The 21,040-nt window shown below is 36.2% G+C and overlaps 2 protein-coding genes across 5 annotated transcripts in view; both read right to left on the bottom strand.

Moving 5' to 3' along the window:
* The window catches only part of LOC306879751 (enhancer of rudimentary homolog), a 1,222,178-nt gene that overhangs the window by 192,325 nt on the left and 1,008,813 nt on the right, over window positions 1-21,040 (bottom strand). The gene's annotated exons all lie outside the window — the stretch shown is intronic.
* Window positions 360-21,040, bottom strand: part of LOC306879749 (syntaxin-binding protein 5-like) — a gene marked incomplete at its 5' end in the record, with an annotated part of 113,004 nt that continues 92,323 nt past the window's right edge. The window contains 17 exons of one of the 4 annotated variants that reach the window (XM_079432921.1): window positions 360-2,039; window positions 2,200-2,420; window positions 3,735-3,846; window positions 3,941-4,106; window positions 6,334-6,703; window positions 7,420-7,659; window positions 9,473-9,523; window positions 10,920-10,967; window positions 13,290-13,352; window positions 13,878-14,029; window positions 14,857-14,982; window positions 15,794-15,978; window positions 17,042-17,262; window positions 19,241-19,281; window positions 19,754-19,821; window positions 20,497-20,644; window positions 20,744-20,816. In XM_079432921.1, coding sequence (XP_079289047.1) covers window positions 1,998-2,039; window positions 2,200-2,420; window positions 3,735-3,846; window positions 3,941-4,106; window positions 6,334-6,703; window positions 7,420-7,659; window positions 9,473-9,523; window positions 10,920-10,967; window positions 13,290-13,352; window positions 13,878-14,029; window positions 14,857-14,982; window positions 15,794-15,978; window positions 17,042-17,262; window positions 19,241-19,281; window positions 19,754-19,821; window positions 20,497-20,644; window positions 20,744-20,816 — 2,327 coding nt within the window. In that variant the 3' untranslated portion in view covers window positions 360-1,997. Of the gene's footprint in view, window positions 2,040-2,199; window positions 2,421-3,734; window positions 3,847-3,940; window positions 4,107-6,333; window positions 6,704-7,419; window positions 7,702-9,472; window positions 9,524-10,919; window positions 10,968-13,289; window positions 13,353-13,877; window positions 14,030-14,856; window positions 14,983-15,793; window positions 15,979-17,041; window positions 17,263-19,240; window positions 19,282-19,753; window positions 19,822-20,496; window positions 20,645-20,743; window positions 20,817-21,040 lie in introns of all 4 variants that reach the window. The other 3 variants (XM_079432920.1, XM_079432922.1, XM_079432923.1) reach the window with 3 other exon arrangements.

Here is a 21,040-nt window from a genome sequence, read left to right on the forward strand (position 1 = left end):
AGACACAAGCAGCTGTCGAACACAGTCAGTGGAATACAGAACTCAATGAAAGAAAATCTTTGGCGTTTGTAAAGATATGGCAACTGTCTTAGGGTCAGTATGGCCTGGACCACTCGCAATTAATGCTCACAGATTGTCAAACTATTTCTTTCATTCATAGAATGGCAAAAAACTTTGGGCAGAGAGGCAAGTAAAAATCAGTATCTGGAACGACAATGGATCATGTGATCAATGCAACATATATAGCAGCATTTCTTGCAAACCACAAATAAATATAATGGCACTAAAATGTGGTTTCAAGGGAGAAATGGGACAAGAAAGACATTTGCCATACAATTTTTTTTTTTTTTTTTGTATTTAATGTTACTAAATTCTAGTTTTCTGGTTTGGAATGTACACCTAACACTCATTGCAGTTGTTTTCACAGACAGAGATGATCTTGGAGTACGTTCTGTGCCACTGCATTACACATGAAGCACCAGTGTGAAACCAGATAGAAACATGTTATCCTGACATTCAGAACTACAATGAATATTGTTTCCAAGTTAGTGAAAGCGTTCCGCCCTAGTTCACGCATATAATCAAGTCTCAAGTCACCAAAGATTAGAGCTGGAAAACTGCTCCAAATTTCCAGGTATGAAAAAGAGTACAGTAAGTGCTTTTTATTTAACAAATGAAATGTGGAGCAAAATATTTACTGAAGTACAATCTCTACATGTTCAACTAAAGCGTCTATATTAAATCTATGCAGTATGCAGGAATGAGAAAGCTGGTCTAATGGACAAAATCAAATCCCAGAGTCAACGCTGAAGAGACTGTGATGTAATTTTCAGTCACAACAAATGTTTTAGCTGTTGAGGTCTATATGGCTGTCTACCCCAAAAAACATGGCTAACTTTAAACCTTAATTTTTTCCCAACTTTCTTTCACAACGCAGTCCAGACCAGATATTTTCTGTGCAGAGTTTCATAGAAAGTTCATCTGTATAATGTATTGCATGAAAATACCATCATTAAATCACTCATGGTTGGTTTATAAATAGTTATTTCATAATTCATTCATTTACCACATAGATCTGTCCTTTAATTCTCTGGATCATGTCAACTTCTTATAAACCCTCTAGATGGTACTTTAATGTAAAGCATTATTGTAGTGATATTGACAATAATTCCGTAAAAATATCACCCAAAAGCATTGTATATTTAATTAGACATTTACAGTTGATTTTACGAATTATTTCTAGTTTTTTGCTAAATAAATAAAAAATAAATAAATAAATATGCAAATGGTAAGTAAACCAAAGGGGCAACTTAGAAGAAAAAAAATGTACAGAACTATACCAAGTAATTTTTTTTGGAGAAGGGAGATGTTCTCTCTTCTTCTGAAAGGTTTGACTCCTCCATGTTATGACATCATTTCCAGTAAACGGAGCTCTTTCCGTGCTTCACCTGGTGTCTTCGTATTTCAGTTTTCCTTGACAGTCAATAGCGAATATGGCATTTTTACAGACTTTAATGGAGATTTATATAGAATTATGTATATATACTCTTTTTTTTCATGATGTTTGTTTAGTTATTGTATTTTTTGTTTTAGTCTGTCTTTTTTGACTACTTACTGCTCTCCAATGTGGGAGGCAGGACGTGATTGCAAAAAATAACAGCACAAAACAATTCAAAGACTGAGAGAAGAAATGGAATTTCATGGCGTGCAAAGCCCAGCCGCCATGAGAGAGGATTGGCGATATTAAACAAACAAACAAAAACGGAAGATTGGACGCCATCATGGTATGGTATTCCTCAGATTGGGGCCGCTCTCAGTCTGTGCAGCAGTTCTGTAAGCAGACTGTTTTTAATATTGTGCTAGGAAAGAGCGAGGGATCCCACTGGTCCAGCAGAGGAGAGATAAAGATGGGAGTGGGAGTGGGAGAAGGATTACGGATGAACAAGGCTGTGTAGGAGAACTCCTGAGTCCCTTTGGGCTCTGCTGTTTTGCGGAGATCAGAACTGGTACCATTTTTTATCCTTACACTTTAGCATCATCTGCAACAGGGAGTAAAAAAGAAGATCAAAGTTAGTGACACCAGCTGTGCTGCCACAATGATTATAATGCACATAAAAATGAACTTATGTAATATAAATGTTTAGCTATTTTTACGAAGTGATTCATCTGTTATTGGCGTCAGTGGTGGTAACGCTATACCTCATGAGCGTGTTTGGAGAATGTGTCAGCGCTGGCCATCATGGCTGCCGTCCGCTCTTCCACCTCGCTCAGTTTTTGCCCTCTCTCATCCAACGCTATCCGAGCTCGAGCGAGATCACCCACGATGCCTGACGCTGCCCCCTTCATGCCTTCTATACCCCCAGGACCTGGAATGTGCTGAGCGAGACTGCGTGGTGCTTTTCCGGCTCCTGATTCGCCGACTGAAAAACAAATACAGAAGCAGAGTGTGAAAAGAAGAGGAGAAAAGAATGCTGCAAATGAGGTGACAGCACAACAGAGCACAAATTAGCTCTCTGTTACGACAACATAGTGAAGATCTTTGAGAACAGAGCTCATTAAGATGGCAAAGAGGCACAGGAAGCACCTAGGCTAGATGTCACAGTTGTCAACAGTGTTATTTTTGCATTATTTATTATACAAACATATATATTCTTATGTGCTTTTGTCATATTTATTAAATTTAAGAAAAAGAAATATGGAAACACTTTACTTAAAGTCTTTTAGAAGTAATGCATTATAAAATTAGTTTTAATGCATTAATTATACCTTGTAATGCACCTTTATAATGCACTGTACAATCTCATGAATAATTGTAACCACATTTAATACATTAAAACGCGTATCAATTCATTGTTACACTATGCATTTTAAATTTGGTTATAATTATTCACAAGATATAATGTATTACAACGCACATTAAGAATAATTATAATCCATTACACCCTTTAATAACACTTCGTTATGCATTTTACTTAAAGGGTTTAAGTGTTACCAAAAATGTTTCAATTTAGCATTAATTCATTATTTTAAGTTTTAGTCATTTCAGTAACTTCACCTTATTTCAGTTAGTTGCCCAGGCAACATTTCTATTTTTCTGTTTAGGTTTTTTAAGTTCAAGATTTTCATCTATTTATATTTCAATTAACAAAAAAACATTTTTATATTTTTAGTGAACAATAACAACATTGGTAATAGGATTTTGTTCAAATGTATCTATGTAGTTTCATAAATGTAAATGTTTTGTATGTTGGATTCAAATGCCTTGTTCAAGACCATGTTATATCTGAATAATCAGTGAATTATTTAATATAATTATATTTTTGTAATAGTTGTTGGGTAAACAATTGAAACGCCATGCACAATAAAATACACTGGCATACATGCCAGTTATTTTATATTATTTTTTTCTTGCCAGTATGTATTAGATGCTGTAGTTTTGTATAAATGTATTAATGATAACAATTTAACAATGATAATAGCAACAATTTTGGCTTTTCAATGGCAACATCTATTGTGACTGGGAAATCATTTGTGCCTATTGAGAATCTGACTTACAAAAATAAACCTACCCTGAAAAATATATTTACTGGAGTAAAAAGTGCGACAACTAGCTCCAGACTCCCCACATCTAAATGATCATCTCTCTGTTAGTGGTCTACATTCCTAATGTACCATTCTTGCTGTGATATTTTAGGCATCTAAGGGTAAAGAGTAGATAATGAAAAAGAACTCACAGAGCTCTTCTCTGTCTAGAGACTGTGCTCCTCCTCCGAACAGACCCTTAAAGAATCCCCTGTTAGGAGCTTCAGGCGTCTCCACCGGAGTAAACAGCTCACCTAGCATCTCCTGTTACACAATTAAATCATCATCATTATGATCATCTTCAGCATCATCGTAAATACTGTGCAACAGAAGAGTTTAGAAGAACACTTTTGCTCACCTGTAAGTTCTCGCAGACCTCCTGGCTGTAGGTGATCCTCTGGATCTCAGTAGGGGAAGTTAGGTACAAGGCCTGGCCGAGGTTGGTGAAGCAGAACGTTCTCGCTATCCGCATATCTGTCAGGGGTAGGTAATTTACATCCAGCAGTGGTCTCAACCCTGGCAGACTGAAACAGCATGACACAGTGAGACATTTCTTCAGCTCTGGGATTTCTCACCTCCTCTATTATTCAAGAACTGCAATACTGAGACTATGGCAATGCTGATTTTGTCCTTCAAAATGTCCCTTTAAATTACAGGAAACAAACATTAAGGATATTTGTAGATGCTATCTGCAGTAATACCCCCAAGGTCTTCATGTTTGATGGTTAACTTTGACCTTCCTACAGACAAACACACACAGATATTTGTCTGCCTTTCTGTCCTCTGAAGATTTATAAGCCAAAGCGATTCGGAGAGCAATACAGTGATTAGATCTATGTTGCAATAGCAACAGGCCCCCTGGCTCCGACTTTGCTGAACAGTCAAATTTACTGCATGTGTTACAGTGTATCAATATCAAGCTACAAACAATTCCTCACATCACTGAAACACATCACCAGGCAGTCTGCGGATAAACAAAGCTTTAAAGGCTGACTGAGCTGGAGTCTTGAAAAGTGTAGGATTCAATATACTGTATATGTTATTTATTTATTTAATATCAATTCTTTACATGTTTAAAATCACATTACAGTTGCCAGTAATTTTTATTCTTTTCTTTGTTATTAAGATGTAAATTATGGTTAAGCATAATTTACAATCAAAAAAGGTAGTAAAGACAATTTTATTCATACATAAAATTTCTAATGCTAGTTTCCACAAAAATATGTTTTCGACATTGATCATTATAAGAAATGTTTCTTGAGCCCCAAATCAGCATATTAAAGGTTTAATATCAGTTTTTTACAACTGGCTTGTATCAGGGTCTACTGAATCAACAACCCCGAAACTTGAATTATGGAAGATGGGATTGAATGAGGATATATCTGAGGATGAATGGAGACAAGTCTGTAAAAACTCCCAGAAACAGTTAGGTAGCGTTAGCTTAAAACTAATTCAATATAACTGGTTGATGCAGACTTACATAACTCCTGTCAAACTAAATAGGTTTAATAAAAATATTCCTGATACATGCTTTAAATGCAGAGAGGCTCAGGGTTCATTTGTGCATTGTGTTTGGGAATGCAACATTATTAGAGACTTTTGGGTGGAAGTGATTAATATTACAAAGATAATTGTACCCTTGAATATTCCCCTAGATGCAAAAATGATTTTGCTACATTTATATCCAAAGAACCTTAAACTAAATCTTCAGCAGCGCAAATTCATAGATTATACTATATTACAAGCTAAAAGAATGATAGCTCTTAGCTGGAAAAGGCCTGATCCACCATTTATTGGAACTTGGATTAATGCCATGGCACAGTGTATGGCCATGGAAAAAATAACATATTTTATTAAAAACAAAATGGATGTATATGAAGAAATATGGAAGCCGTTTAATTACTACATTAACAACAATAATATTGGTCATTTACTACAGGAGGTGTAACTATGTATAGTGTCTGTTTGTTTTTTTTGTTTTGTTTTGTTGGAAAATGTAACTTTTATGTGTAAAGTACAGTAATGTATATTTGGTTTTTGGGTACCTTGCGATATTTGTTTTGCATTTAAATTGTCTCTTGTATGAGAATTTTGTGTATTTCTATAGGGGAGAAGAGAGTGATGTTCTATTGTTGGGGTGGGAAACAACTGCGACGGAATGGAAATGTGTTTCTCTGTTACCTGTCTTGCATAATCAAAAACAATAAACACATTGTTCAAAAAAAAAAAAAAATCAGCATATTAGAATGATTTCTGAAGGATCATGTGACACTGAAGGCTGGAGTAATGGCTGCTGAAAATTCAGATTTGCCATCACAAGACTCAATTACATTTTAAAATATATTAGAATAGAAAAGTTATTTTAAATTGTAATAATATTTCAAAACTGATTTTACCTGTAAAAAATAAATAAAAATGCAGCCTGGTTGAACATAGTGATATCTTTCAAAAACATAAAAAATAGTACCAACCCCAAACTGTTGAAAGGCAGTGTATTATGTATGATATTGTTTCATATAAAATGAAAAATGTTTTACATGCTTAATAATGCAAATTGCTAAAGTTTTATCTAAGTGTTAAAATAAATATATAAACATAATATTATTTACAAACCAAATATATTATGTTTTCCCAGTTTAATCATTGTGGATTCATAGATTTGTATGTATTTACACATCCCAACACACAGTCCCAAATGAATGCACTTAAATCAACCCTCATCTGGTTTATGTTAAGGGCATCTTCTCTCACCTGAGGGTCATGATGTGTCCATTGGCACAGAAGCAGGCCACACAAATGCCAGTGTTCATCTGTACCACATCTGCCCGCAGCACAAAAGATGTTTCAGTGATGTTGTGTTTAAATACGCAGGTCTGAGAGGGCAAGGATATGACTTTGGCCTGTTTCTCAGAGCACAGCACAGCATATTGGTTTTCATTCAGTTCCTGGGATGTGGATGGGGAGACAGACACCGGCCGTCTCTTACGGACCTTGTCCCGCTCCTCTCCGTTGGCAGGGGCATTGGGTTCGTACCATGGCTCAAAAGCAGAAGAGAGGAGAGACCCAGTAGAATCTAGGAAAGCCATCCGGAGGATGCTGCCCTTCAACTTGACAAGAGTACCTGTACAGAGAGGGTTGAGATGTCAGTCAAACAAACCAACCTTCAAATTAAAGGAATAGTTGATCCAAAAATTACAATGTTAAAAATTTCATCCAGGATGTAGATGACTTTGTTTCTTCATCAGAACAGGTTTAGAGAAATTTAGCATTACATCACTTTCTCACCAATGAATCCGCTGCAATGAATGGGTGCCGTCAGTATGACAGTTCAAACAGCTGATAAAACCATCACAATAATTCACAAGTCCATAATTAATGTGCTTTCACTTTAAACCTTTGCTTCTGGCCAAAATATGAGTCCGTAAACCATAACGCATTATATCCACAGATCAAGAAGTGAAAACAGTTGTACACAAATAAGTCAATAGATTTTGATGTGAGAAGATTATTATGGACTTGCATTTTGGCCAGAAGTGACAGTTAATTTATTACAAACAAACAGCTTTATGCTTTAAAAGATGTTAATTGATTGACTGGAGTTGTGTGATTACTTATAGATTATTGTGATGTTTTTATCAGCTGTTTGGAATCAGTGAAACCCATTCACTGCAGAGGATCCATTCGTGAGCAAGTGATATAATGTTAAATTTCTTCCAACCTGTTCCGATGAAGGAACAAACTCATATACATCTTGGATGGGCTCAGGCAGAGTACATTTTCAGTCATTTTTCATTTATGGGTGAACTATTCCTTTAAACCTCTAATATGCTAACTTACCACAAGGGGAGACCATGACTGGTTGCAGAAGCCTCTGCTCTCCAGGAGGGGGCATGTTGAGGGAGACTGCCAAGACTGTGCCCAAGGACGTGCCAACCCACAGACTAGGTGTAAGTCCGCCATCTGCTTTGCGGTTGTATGTCTCACAGAAATAGAAAGATGTGATGATCTCTCGTGCCTCCTTGTCAATACTGGTCACACTGGAGCTCCGTGAGCGGCTGAAGGAGTTGTCCCTGTTGTCTAGAGGTATGGAACCCCGCGGGGGACATACAGAGAGTAGGACAGTAGAGAGAAAAACACAAAAAGGTAAAGCCCCCACACTGAGATGACAACAAACAGATTCACAGATTGACAGATCACTTTTTCCATATCAGCCTCTTCGTCTTGAGCAGAATTAAAAACTAAATAAACGTGTTCCCTTTGTGATTGTGGTTTATGCACAAGTTAAAATATATAATATCCTTCAGTGGTGAGAAAATTATATTTGATGTGGGAAATGATGCAGTCTCTCCAGTGTGATGGAGACAAATGGAATTCCCAAGATTGGGATGACCAGATGCCCTATTTTCCTGGAACACTTACATATTTTAGACCCTTTTACCCGACCTCATTTATTTGAAAATTGGCTCTACTAGCACATCTTCTAAAATAAATCTGCATCTGGACATGTTAAAGGGGTCTGAAAATGGGACTATTCTGGGAAAAACTAGTCGTCTGGTCATCCTATCCAAGTTATCCAAGAGTCTAGAAATCAAAAACAAACAAACAACAAATAAATAAATAAAAATTATGGAAGAATGTGACAGAGAAAGAAATTTTAGTTTCCATTATTATGACATAATATCTTCCTCATTTAAAACCTACACTATACCGTTCAAAATTTTGGAAAAAAAAAACTCAACAAGCTCAACAAGCTTCCATTTATTTTATCAAAAATATAGCAAAATCAGTTATATTGTGAAATACTGTTACAATTTAATATATATGTTTTCTATTTTAACATATTTTAAAATGTATTTCTGTGATGGCAAAGCTGAATTTTCAGCAGCCATTACACCAGTCTTCAATGAGTTGCTGTCCAATTTTGAATTTGCCTATTTTAATATAGTATATAGAAAAATACTTCCATAAAAAAGCACTTAAGAATAATAATATTTAAAAAGAGACGTGGTCATTGTATAATTGTATCGTCAACACAAACCATTTGTGCTTAGACCCCAATAATTGATGCTTATTGTTATATTTCTTAATATTATCAATGCTGAAGAAAGTTGTGCTGCTTAATATTTTTGTGCAAACTATCATTATACATGTCATTTTTGATCAATGAAATGTATCCTTACTTAAAATAAATAAATTAATGATCCCAAACATATGAGCAATTTTATACATTTAAAGTTTCTTTATTCAAAACAATTAACTGATATCCTGTAGAAGTTTATATATGGCAATGATATGTGAAGGGAAATTATTTTTACATCAACCTACTCATCTGATTTCCATTTCAAATCAGTGCAATTCCAGAAAAGTACTCCTTGAGGGAATTCCCTTAAAAACACTCCTGCTGGAAAGTGATGACCGAACTGAATCTGATACTGAATTATATACCAGCAAATGCTGAACTGGCAAATGCTGACTTGAGTTATTCGGGATAAGAGTTAGGAAGACTGACAGAGGACCCTGACTACATGAAAGTGATGCTGTGGTTTTGGCCATGCTTATGTGTACAATATATGGAGACACTCACACAAGCCCTTTGATAAACCAATACAGCCATGACCCAAATGTATGTCAGACCCACAAATCAATACATAAGAAAATTAGCTTCAGATGGACCTTTTCTGATAAACTGTATTTCATAACTCATGTTTCAATATCAGAAACTCATTATAAACTCTTGAATGTTTGGGAATTCTGAAGCCACCATCGTCTTGGGCTAACTGAGATGAGATGTTCAAAGCTTCTGAGCATGTGGACCCTCCAGTTTCTGATAATGTGCTGATGGACTCCACATTCAAAAGCTGTATAGCATGAACACAAAGTCAAGGCTTACCCAAGTCTGGCTTTAGCTCAGTAGGCAAGCTTAATTTCCGTGACATCTTAGCTGGAAAAAAGAGAACACCTCTCTTTACAAACACATTGAAGCCTCAGTAAAAGCCATGCAATGCTTGAACTAGTTGTGCTCGAGAAAACACCAAGACTACATAGCTAAAGGGTTTTTTAATCATCCTGAGGGACACAAATGCTTCAAACAGGACAAAGGAGACACTGCAATATTTTTCAGCGAGTCAGAGACAAACTGCATAATGCTGCATGCTGGACAAGCAGTACTGGGATGTAAATGGGTGTAATTTGGCCACACAAAGACCTGAAAGGAAAAGAATTAACATCAGAAAAGACAAAACAACCATTCTCAGCACCCCATGCCACAAGCATGCACCACACAGGAGAATACAAACTAGACATCATGGCTTATATAGATTAGTTTGTACATTTTGTATAACATATATACCCTTGCCGCATAGGCATATGTTGACTTATCTATTATCTTTCATAAATAAATAAATAGCTGGCAGATGAACATGTGACCTTGTTGTCAGCAAAAATATCTAAACATTCTTAAAACAAGATAAATTTACTTAAAATTGAATAAGATCATTTTGTTTTTATTTTAATACTATTTTCCAATGTACATTACAGTTTTAGATTTATTTTTATTAGATTTTTTTTTACAATGTTTATGTTCAGTGATTAACTGAATGTTAATTAAACTAAATGCTATATTTAATTGTAGCACTATAAAGATTTTATTATTTTTGTTTTATAAGCTCTTAAAACAAGTCTTAATATCTTAGACAGTTCTCAAATAAATGCATTTACTTCCTTTAAAGAGGTTGAGATATTTTAAGTGGACAAAATAATGATTTAAAGTGTTTTTTGTTGTTGTTGTTGTTGTTGTTTTGCAGTGTAATGCGCTCAGCAGTCATAAAAAAAAATAATTAAGAAAGAAACAAAACAAAAACAGCCTTCACAGCTTGTCTATAAAGAACAACTAAAGAAAACGAAATGGTCAATTACCCAAAAGTATAACTGTTTCCTAATAGTACTCCACAAAAACATATATAAGTGAATACCACTGCTGGTTGCAATCCATCTAAATAAATGTGTATTTTTCAAAATCCTGTGCGGAGATGTACGGACATAAAGAGACAGGAAGTACAGGAAGACAACAAACCGAAAACCTTCATTCCTACGGACAGACAATTATAGGACGCAGTGTGGTAAAAGAGAAACGCCTCAAGCAAATCACCACAAGCACATTTCACCATATTACATGCATGCTACATGAACGTAGCATGCAGTGGGAATTTCCGCCAGGGTTATTCAAGTAACTGTTTCTGAGGACAGCTGCTTCCTCTGTTTTGTTCATACATAGAGACAGAGACAGGGTGGTTGAACAAAACCAGTGGAACCTCTTCTACACCGTCATCCAACCTTACCTCCTCTCCCTCCTCCATTGTAGAATTGCTGATGGTTTGACATAAAGACTTTTTGGGAGGAAGTAAAGCATATGAGCAGTTAGAGATATTTTACGCTTTTTGGGAGCAACATAAAGCGCAGGAGAGCCATAACGTGAAAGATTATGTATCGGCCCGGGTTGTTTTGTTTGTTATGTGTTTGGTTTGGCTTTCTGTGGCAGTTGCAATCATTTGTTCTGTATCTGCCCATGTCAAGGTGTTACAGCAAGTGTATGCTGCTATTTGCACAATGATTACAAAGACTTTCTTTCAATATTTGATCAAACCACTTGCAGAGAGAATAGCTGCAGAGGTCTTGCTCTAACTGAAGGTTAAGTCATTTTGGAAATACATTCTCATTCTGTTCTGACCTTTCGGAGCAAATCTTATCTCTATTTTGAGATCTGCCCCGGTCTCAGAGTGTGAATGTCACGCTCTTTCTAGAAGGAGTTTTTTAGGTTGTATTCGGCTTATCACCCCACCTTCAGCTGCACTAAATGAACTAAAAAGAGAGAATGCAAATGCTTTAAAATTACCTTGTCCTATCTGCATTTTAACCTTATATTTTTTGCATTTTATATTTGCATTTTATCCACAAAAACAATGCAAATCTGAATAATGATGGCAAAATAATGTTCTTTTTTCCCACCCCAGAGGAAGACGTGATATTATAGCAAAGGTTAAGAATCTGGAGAAAAAAACCCCAAAAAAACAATATCCCCTGGGAAAGTGTTATTTGCATAACATGAATCTAAAACATAAACGTAAAAACTCTATGTGACACATCTTCGATTAAATATTTGGTTACACAATTCAGTGACAGTATCTGAAAGAAATCAATACCTCATTAACCACAGTCTAAAAGCACTCTCAACTAAGAGTGCTGTGTTTTACAGTGCATTTACAAGCTTTGGTTGTCTAGTAAATTTAGATTTAATGTGTCCTTTCCGCCCACAAAAACAGCAGTGTCTTGCTCAGAGTCTAAGCAGCTGCTACATTTTCGACTCTTTGCACATATAATCTCAGAAACCACTTCCCAACAATTCATCCAGTGTGGTCTTTATGATTGCTGTGGATGTTTATTTTAGCAAACGCTTTGAAACAAGAGACAGTTTTGCTGAAGGGCACAATGGTGCTGCTCCTCAGGTCATGAATCACCCCTTCAGGGGTTTGAACCTATGACTTGCTTCTAGCCCAGATGTTTAACCACTATTCTCTCATCAGGCGCGAGCAACTTGTCACAATGTCAGTCACCATTACTATTCATCACACTGCCAACCATCATCAGTCATCTGTGACCTGTGTGAACTTTTGTTCTCCTCCACAGACACACGCACAAAGTTTTAGGATGTTATGTAAGGTGTGCCCTGTTAACACTGCCAATGATTTTCAGCAGAGGCTTGTTTAATACTGACATAATAACAAAATAAATGCACACGTGTGTATATTTAATTATTGGTGTAATATGGATTAATTAGTAATGAATCTTAAAGGAATCACTCAAAAAACATTATGTACTCACCCTCATGTTGTTGTTTTTTTGTTTTTTTAATTGTTTATTGTTTATGTTTGTTCATAATTTGCATAATTCAGGCTGGTTTTGTGAATTGGATCAATTAAGTTAATGAAAACTCATTAAGGGATGTCAAGATTTTCAGTATATAATTACAGTGTTGGTTTGAGCCTCACACAAAACTACTGTAAGGCTTCAGAAAACCTGACATACACTACTGTTCAAATGGTTAGGGGTCAGAAAGGGGTAAGTTTTAATATTTAAAAAGATTCTTAAATGTTTTTAAAGAAGTCTCAGCATGGCTGTATTTATTTGATAAAAAAAATAAAACAGTAATTTTGTGAAATATTGATACAATTTTAAATAACTTTTCTATTTTAATATATTTAAAAATGCACCACTGTCACATGACCCTTTAAAAATCACTCAAATATGCCTATTTGGTGCTAAAGTAACATTTCCTATTCTTGTGAGTTGAAAATAGAAATCTTTTGTAACAATGTAAGTGTCACTTTTGATAAATTTAACATCCTTGCTGAAAAAAAGTATTAATTCTCACTGACCCCAAACTTTTGAACAGCAGTATAGAGTTGTAGTTCTTTTCCAAGAGGAAAGCCAGTCAATACAGGTTTGGAACAACATGACAATGAGTAAATAATGTCAACTGTCATTTTAAGGTGAACTATCACTTTAGTCCTGTGCAGAGGAATCAGTTGAAATGCTAAAATGCCCCCCCTGTGGAGCTCATAACATTTCAGCAGACTCCAGTGTCAGGACTGATCGGTATGATGGTGGCAGGAGGCGGTATGGATTGTATCATGCTCTGAGGGGTGTTTTACCTGAGGTGGGGGATTTGCAGCGATCCTCTGAGGTGGCTGAGCCCTCGTTAATGTCACAAAGCCCTGTAGAGAGAAAGAGAAACATTGCCACACTATGGAAAACGTGTACAGTGTGCTAGTGTCCGTTACCTTGTGTAAAAGTAGTCTAAGATGTATTTTAGACAGTACAATTGCCTATACTCTTTAGTGTGAGGTGTAGTGTGTAGCCTTTGCTCTGATCTTGGAATTGAGAGGCAGATGGGCAGACAGGAGCTGAACCCAGCTGCTCTGATCAGCACTCTCCCTGTGCGCATATTCGACAGATCCCAGCCCCCCGCTAAATATCACTCATTACCCCAACACAAACACGCACATACACACCAGATAATCTAACAATCAATCCATTGCCAAGTCCCAGCAATCATCTCTTCCTTACTAGCATGTGTTTAGCTGCAATTGTGCCAACCACCAGCAGGGGTCTCACTGCTGTATCCCCTCACTGCACAGCTGCATGTCCAGCCAAAGGTGTGCTGTTAAAAGGCTCACTGCATTCATATATATGTGCTCTGTCTATTATAGATGAAAACCATGTTTGTGTGCATATCAGACCTCCAGAAGGCTGTCGGCTCTTGCGGGGAGATCGCAGTTGTCTCTGATACGGATCACTAGAGCCGTACAATTCCATAGTTCCCAGATTCAACAGAACAGTCTTCTGTAAGTAATCCACTACTGCCAGACCATTGCTATTGCCAAACGCCACCCTATGTTACACACAAACATAAAAGACAGCAAGTGCTTTTGTCATCAAATTAGAAGGATTTTCTTTAGTTTATGCTGGTTTAGTGCTGGTATAGTGATTATTTAATCAAATTAATATAATTTATACACACAATCATTTATCATTTATACACCCATTCATAATTTTGATGCATTAAAGGATGCATTAAAATGATCAAAAGTGACAGTAAAGACATTTTATTCTATATTACTTTCTATTTTAAATTCTGTTCTTCAAAGTGAATCCTGGAGAAAAAAAAATATTATATACTGGTTTATACTGGTATGGTAATACTCAATAATAAGCAAACATTGTACGAGTGCCAAATCAGCATATTAGAATGATTTCTGAAGAATCGTGACACTGAAGATTGGCGTAACAGTAATGCTGAAAATTCAGCATAACAGCAATTAATTTTATATAAAAAATAGTATTACTATTTTCAATTGTAATACTATTTTACAATATTATTGTTTAACTGTATTTTTGATCAAATAAATGCACCGATGGTAAGCATTAGTGACTTCCTTCAAAAACATTACAAAATACAGAACTTTAAAGGACTGTGTATGCCAAGCCTTACGATAATTTTGTGTTGGAACAAACCAACATTGATGTTGTTATTCATTGAAAATCTTGATAAATATTTAAATTTATGTTAATATTTTAAAATATTTTAAGATAATAAAAGAACAAAGCAAATATTGCCCTTTCATAAGAATTCCTGACACGGTCTGCAGCATTTAATTTATTTGATGAGCCACCTGACAAAATAATGTAAAAAAGTCTTAAAATGTTCAGGTAACTCACAAGCCATAGTTGGAGTTGATGGCCAAGCTGCTGATCTGCTGGGGTGGCTCTCCACTGACCCACACCAGCTGTACCACCAGCTCCACCTGATACCCTGGAGACTGCTTCAGAGGACTACTGCGCACCCTGAGGGAATGACAGAGAGAGGACATAGGTTATACACAGTCCCTGCCAAAAAATTTTACAACGTTTACTCTATAATGTCATAGATTACTTATTAAGGATGGACATGAGTACCCAAGCACTTGAAAGTGTCATGATTAATCATAAAAACTAGCAAAATCTAGTAACAGCTATACAAAGATGTGCCAAAAAAGGGGCCTCACGGTGCAACTTTGTTGTCTGATTTGTCAGACAACAATTTGCTTCAATATTGCGAACACTAACTTTCAGTCAGTGGCAAATACATCCCTCAAGGCTCTCTTTGGAAACAACCAGACAGGGTGCAGCTGAATGGAACAGAACAAAGAAGTCCTGAAATGTGTTTGTAAAAGCGGAACTATTTTTAACTTGACACTCAAATTTGGTGCATATTATCTGTTGGGATCTCACAAATCAAATAAGCTGATCATGTGAACTCCTTTGTAAAGACAGTCAGATGTTTTCAATCCAATGAAACAAAAGATGCTCTTTGGATCATTTTCAAATCATGCTGGATCATCTGGTCATCAGGTTTCACACAAATTTGTGGAGTTAATACAGGTCAAGTGCTGCCCTCAAAGTAAAAAGGCAACATACCAAATACTAAAAATACAAAAAAATATGACTTTTTAAAAAAAAATATCAAAATCTTCCACCGATAATATAGTTTGCATTGAAAAAAACATCTAAATTGAAAAAAAAGTAAAATAGAGGCATTTACCTCTATTAATAGTAGCCTCAGCCTTACGGATTTCACGTTATGTGTATTAAAATCTAATTTGCAAAGTAGAATTACTTGAGGCAGGGTATGTTGTCTCGGATCCCATCTGATGAGTTGCTGCTAGTGGAGGTGTGTGTCTGAGGGGCTGCGGTTTGTGGACTGGGGGATGTGCTTGGTGTGGGAGGAGCTGGTGTCTGATCTCCTCCCCCTTCTGGAGACTCTAGATCATTCAGCTCATACTGTAACCTGACCTCCAATAACTGTAAAACACACACACACACGTACACATGTAATTGACACAACTGTGCTTGAGAAAAGATGTGTATGAATCAGCTAAACTCACTGAGTTAATTGATCCCCATCGGTGTCGCTATTCTTAATATGAGACATGCTAATTGGTGTACGTCTCTTCCAAGTGAGCGTTTCTATGTGTGTGAGAGTCATGGGACTGAAGGTGCTAATAGGTTTAAATTGCCCTCATTATACAGAAGTGTGAACGTTCTGTCAACAGATGATGGTAACACTAATGGTTTTTCCCACATTTGCACTGAGCATGCACCTCTATTAACTAATCAGATTGGTTCCTGTTTCTGAAATTCACGTGTCCCCAATATGACTGTATTCGAACATTTGATTCATTATTATCCTGTTTATATGAGTCATGTAATGTAAATAAAAAATATGTAAATAATTGCGTTGATTAAGCATTAATAAAGCACTATTGCTTAATTGCTTCAGTCTACCACATTATATATTTTCCCACAGTAAATCATATGGAAATTCAAATTATTCACAGATATATTTTCTAATAACATTACCATAAGAGCTCATTTATTTATGGGTCACGGAAGCATCAGTATGCAAATGTACAGCTTGCAAAAAACAGTGAGAGGGCAAAATGATTGCAGTATTAATTATTCAAGCTCAATATATAGCTAGTTGTGGTGAACATTAATTAAAACGGCTTTGAAAGGCTTAGGGATTTAGTTAAGCATCTGAGTAACAACTGTTCTTTGGATATCCTTAGCTGGCTCTGTAGACGGCATATACACGTACAAATGCACAAACACATTCAAGTCACTGAACAACATCCATTTAATGAACATTTTTTATATCATTATTAACGTTATGAGTCATGGAAGTTGTCAGGAAACTAAAATAACTCGAGACAGGGAATAAGAGAGAGAGAGACTGGGAGTGTCTATAAGGGCAGCATTAGTCATTACACTGTGTACACTGTGTAAGAGCACATTAATTTAAAAAAAAAAATCTTATTAATTCTTACAAAATAATTCTAACAAAGTATAAACAACATATTTTTACCTGCACAACCTCTGTGGTGATTTCCTGTTTGCTGAACCTGTATATGATGACATGGGCAGAGACACCAGCAACACAAAGCATGCGGCTCTCGGGACACCAAGACATCAATTGAATGGCGAATGGGTCCTCATCCACAATCTCTGTGCTGGGTTTCTCCTCCTTACAGCGTGCCTTCTCAAACACCTTAGCTGTCTTCAGCTTGTACAGCACCTGGAGCATTACTGAACACATGGCAAATGGAATTCAAAGGAAAAAGTAAGAGATAATTGTAGTCAACCAGTCATTTATACAAAATTAGAGATTTTTTTTATCATATTGTCATCTAACATCACTATAATGTTATTAAAGTTCATCTTTAAAAAAACATTAAGAACTGTTCAATTTCTTTAAAAAAAAACATTGTTAAAATGTAGTCTTATGCAAATCTCAAAATAAATATCAATTTTTCATACTGTACATTATAATGTTGTGATGTCTAAATTCACCTGTGCCATTTAAAATTAATTTGACTTTTTGTTTTATTTTTAATTTATTTAAACTAGCACTATATTTAATAATGGCAATTTACTTTAATATTGATGCATCCTTATGTTTAATTAATTTGAAGAGGTTTATTTTGCATATTCATTTAGCATATTACCTGCTGAGTGTGCATTATCTGTTTTAATACACAACTACTTCTCATATCAATGAATGAATAAATGACTGAATAAAGGACACAAACTAATTTTAACAAATTATTTTAGACATAATTCTACCACGTTTACAGGAAATAAAAGACAACAAAGAACAATTTGGACAATAAAGAAAAGACCACAAAAATTATGTGAATAAACAAATCAGAATCTAGCATTCCAAAGAATAAAGCCATTTAATTTATAGATATGTACAATTAATGTTTTAGAGGATTAAATAAATTATGGGAAATGTTTCAATGCCACCAAATGCATATATGTGTTTTGTCCAATTGTTGAGGGCCTCTAATCCACTGACTTCAATTGTTCAGTTCAGTCAAAGGGGAAAAAAAACATTAAATGACATAAGATTAGCCACTCTGTCTTAGCAGGATTAAAAAGTCCTGTCTAATTAGCTTTATATTTCATTGGTGAACAAAATGAAGGCCACTTTGGTTTTAAATTATCTTACCACTAAGAAAACTCATTTGAATGTTAAACAAGTGCTTGTGTGAGGGGTTTGCAACCTTTGTGGTATTTTTCATATTAAGATATGTCCTTTAGCATCTACAGGCGGTACAGGAACAGTGGAAACTGTAGTCTGTCGAGCTCACAGTTTAAGCAAGGTCAAATGGCATGTAGAGGTAACACTCTCACCACGCTGGTCTCTCTCAGCAGTGCACAAGGTTAGACAAAGCCTCAAGTTTTTTATGTGTGACATTATAAGGTCAATCTCCAGTTGGGTCATAAATCATGGAAAATTACCTTATTGTTAAGATATATTTTGTCAGAAGTCAAGTTATACTCCAACAGTGGTCAGCAGAATCCAGTTATTAATTAGATATTTAACAGCGTTAGTCAAATGTGATTATAACTGTAGCCAAAGTTTCTTTCAAAGAAAATCAGTTAAACTGATTTGCAACACCTTCGGGCAGCTATTTCAGGCATGCAACACCAACTTCAATCTACTTTAATGGGTAACACCATAATCTCAAAAAAACTGCTTTACCACATTTAAATAAAATATTTTAAAATGGCAATAACATCTGGCATAAAATGACCCATAAATGCTGTTCTCAAATTGCTCACATTGAGTGAAAAAAGCATGTATTTTGGGTTGGTAAAGCCAATTGGCATGTGCAGTCAGGAAACTGACTCTTTCCAAAGGAACCAGAGCTTCAGTTTTGCCAATTGGCTCCTCCTGACTAATTCCGTGTTGCACTTCCCATTCACAGTAATATGATTGAACCATCTTGGTCTACAGTCTTTGCTGTAGCCAAAATAGCAGCGCGTGTCACTAGCAATACCAAGGTCATGGGTTCATGTCCGAAGGATGACAAAAATCTGATATAAAACTTTAGTTTTTATATAAATGTGTCTGCCGAATTCAATATGAAATGCAAATGTGTTTGAAGCAAGTTTATGAGCTTTGAAAAACTATTATACCGCAAACATTGTGGTAAATGGAACTATTATACCACACACAAGTGGCAAATGGGGTGAATGTGAAGTCAGAAAGGCTCACTTGCTGAAGCATCCCAGAACTTCACTGAACCATCTGCATGCCTGCAAGAAGAGCAGAGAATCTTTTATTTCAACTGTCTCATACATTTTCATACACAAACTCACATAAACTCACTGGCACTTTCCCATTACCACATGTGCTGTATTCAAACAAACCACTGAGGTAAGCTAAGTTTCAATGTCAGATAAAAGCTAGTCAATTGATGAGAGGAAGTGCTCTTCCCATTGCTGTCAAACCCACTAAAAAAGAGAAAAAAGGTTCTGTCATCCCATGGGCGGTACATCAGAAAATGCTTACTTTTTTGTCATACTTCCCTTTCGCTACCATCTTGTCCTGCTCATTACCCTTTCTTCTGCACTCCTCCTCCCTGTTCTTATACCCTGCCGCCTTCTTTTACTCCATTTAAGTCTTTTTTCACCATTTCTGCCATGTCAGCAGAACTATGAATGGCAAGAGAGAACAGAGCATACACACACACATTCACTCGCTCACACAAGCGCACACTGCTCTTACCCAGTTATTATTATTTCAGGGTAGCTTTGTGTGCCCAAGCCCCAGTTTCCGCCACTGATAGGCCATTCCTGTGATGAACAACAGAACCACATAAAAGCACTTAAATCCACGAAAGCTAACCATATAAATCCGACATTTCTAGACATATGAGAATAGAGGAAATTTAGTAGATATTGCCCTAAACCATGTGAGCATTCCTGGGAAACTTAATAAAACGAAATTGGCCAATTTGTAAGTTTTAGTAAGCGTACTCTCAATATAATGACTGTGGCTTGCACTGGCAGCCACAAAACATTTCTGCAACGTGGGTGGAACCTTTATTAAATGGCTGGCGAGACTCTATAGGAAAGCATTTCCTCACGAGGCGTGGAAGCTGAAGCAGTTTATTCAAAGGTATTCAGAAGTGCTGTGACTCAAAGTGGGCCGTCTGAGTTAACCTGCTCCCTGTGGGAGACAGACCCACAACTTACACACCGCACTCCAGTCTTGGCTGAGAGGTCATGATTTATTTCATACCCATAAATACCCCTGTCTGTGTCTCTGACCCACACAGTCTGAGGACACAATGTGCTGCACGGCGGGGGCCTGAAGTCACACAGGCATAGGGCAACGGGCGATTCACGAGGGACTGTAATCTAGTCACTCAAAAGCCAAGGTGTGTGTGTGTAGGCAGGACGTTTTAACTTAAAAGACATCATTAACCGATTAGCACCTTTAAATGAGTGTGTGCATGCATGTTGTACCTTTTTGCTGTAGCCCTGTCGTTTCTGGTGAGACCCGACAGAGTAAAGTGCAGGTATGAGGTCCACAGGACAATCGGCTAAGTACTCACAACATGTCACAGGAGACTCATGAATCATCATGGGATAGGGATTTTCAAAGATAGGGTAACTGAAATCATCAGAGGTCAAAAAAATAAGATTGACACTGTGTTGGAAAAGTGTGATAGCGTCAAACATGTATGACGCAAATGCTGTGGGTGATACGTACCCATTTTGTGCAAGGTCAATTACAACTAAATCCTTTTCGAGGAGGACCACTACAGCATATGGTTCCTGAAAATCTGCAGAGAAATTAAAACAGGATGGGTAAAATCATGAATAGATTGCTACATAATTGAGTATTTTTTTATATGCACATATTTTTACAAATACCATTTACGACTATTTTTTTTAAATTAATTCAATTAAATTGACTAAAAGTGACTATAAAGACATTTATGTTATCAAAAATTTATATTTCAAATAAATGCTGCTCTTTTGAATTTTCTATTTATCAAAGAATCCT

Source organism: Barbus barbus, assembly GCF_936440315.1.
Source record: "Barbus barbus genome assembly, chromosome: 14".
Lineage (NCBI taxonomy): Eukaryota > Metazoa > Chordata > Actinopteri > Cypriniformes > Cyprinidae > Barbus > Barbus barbus.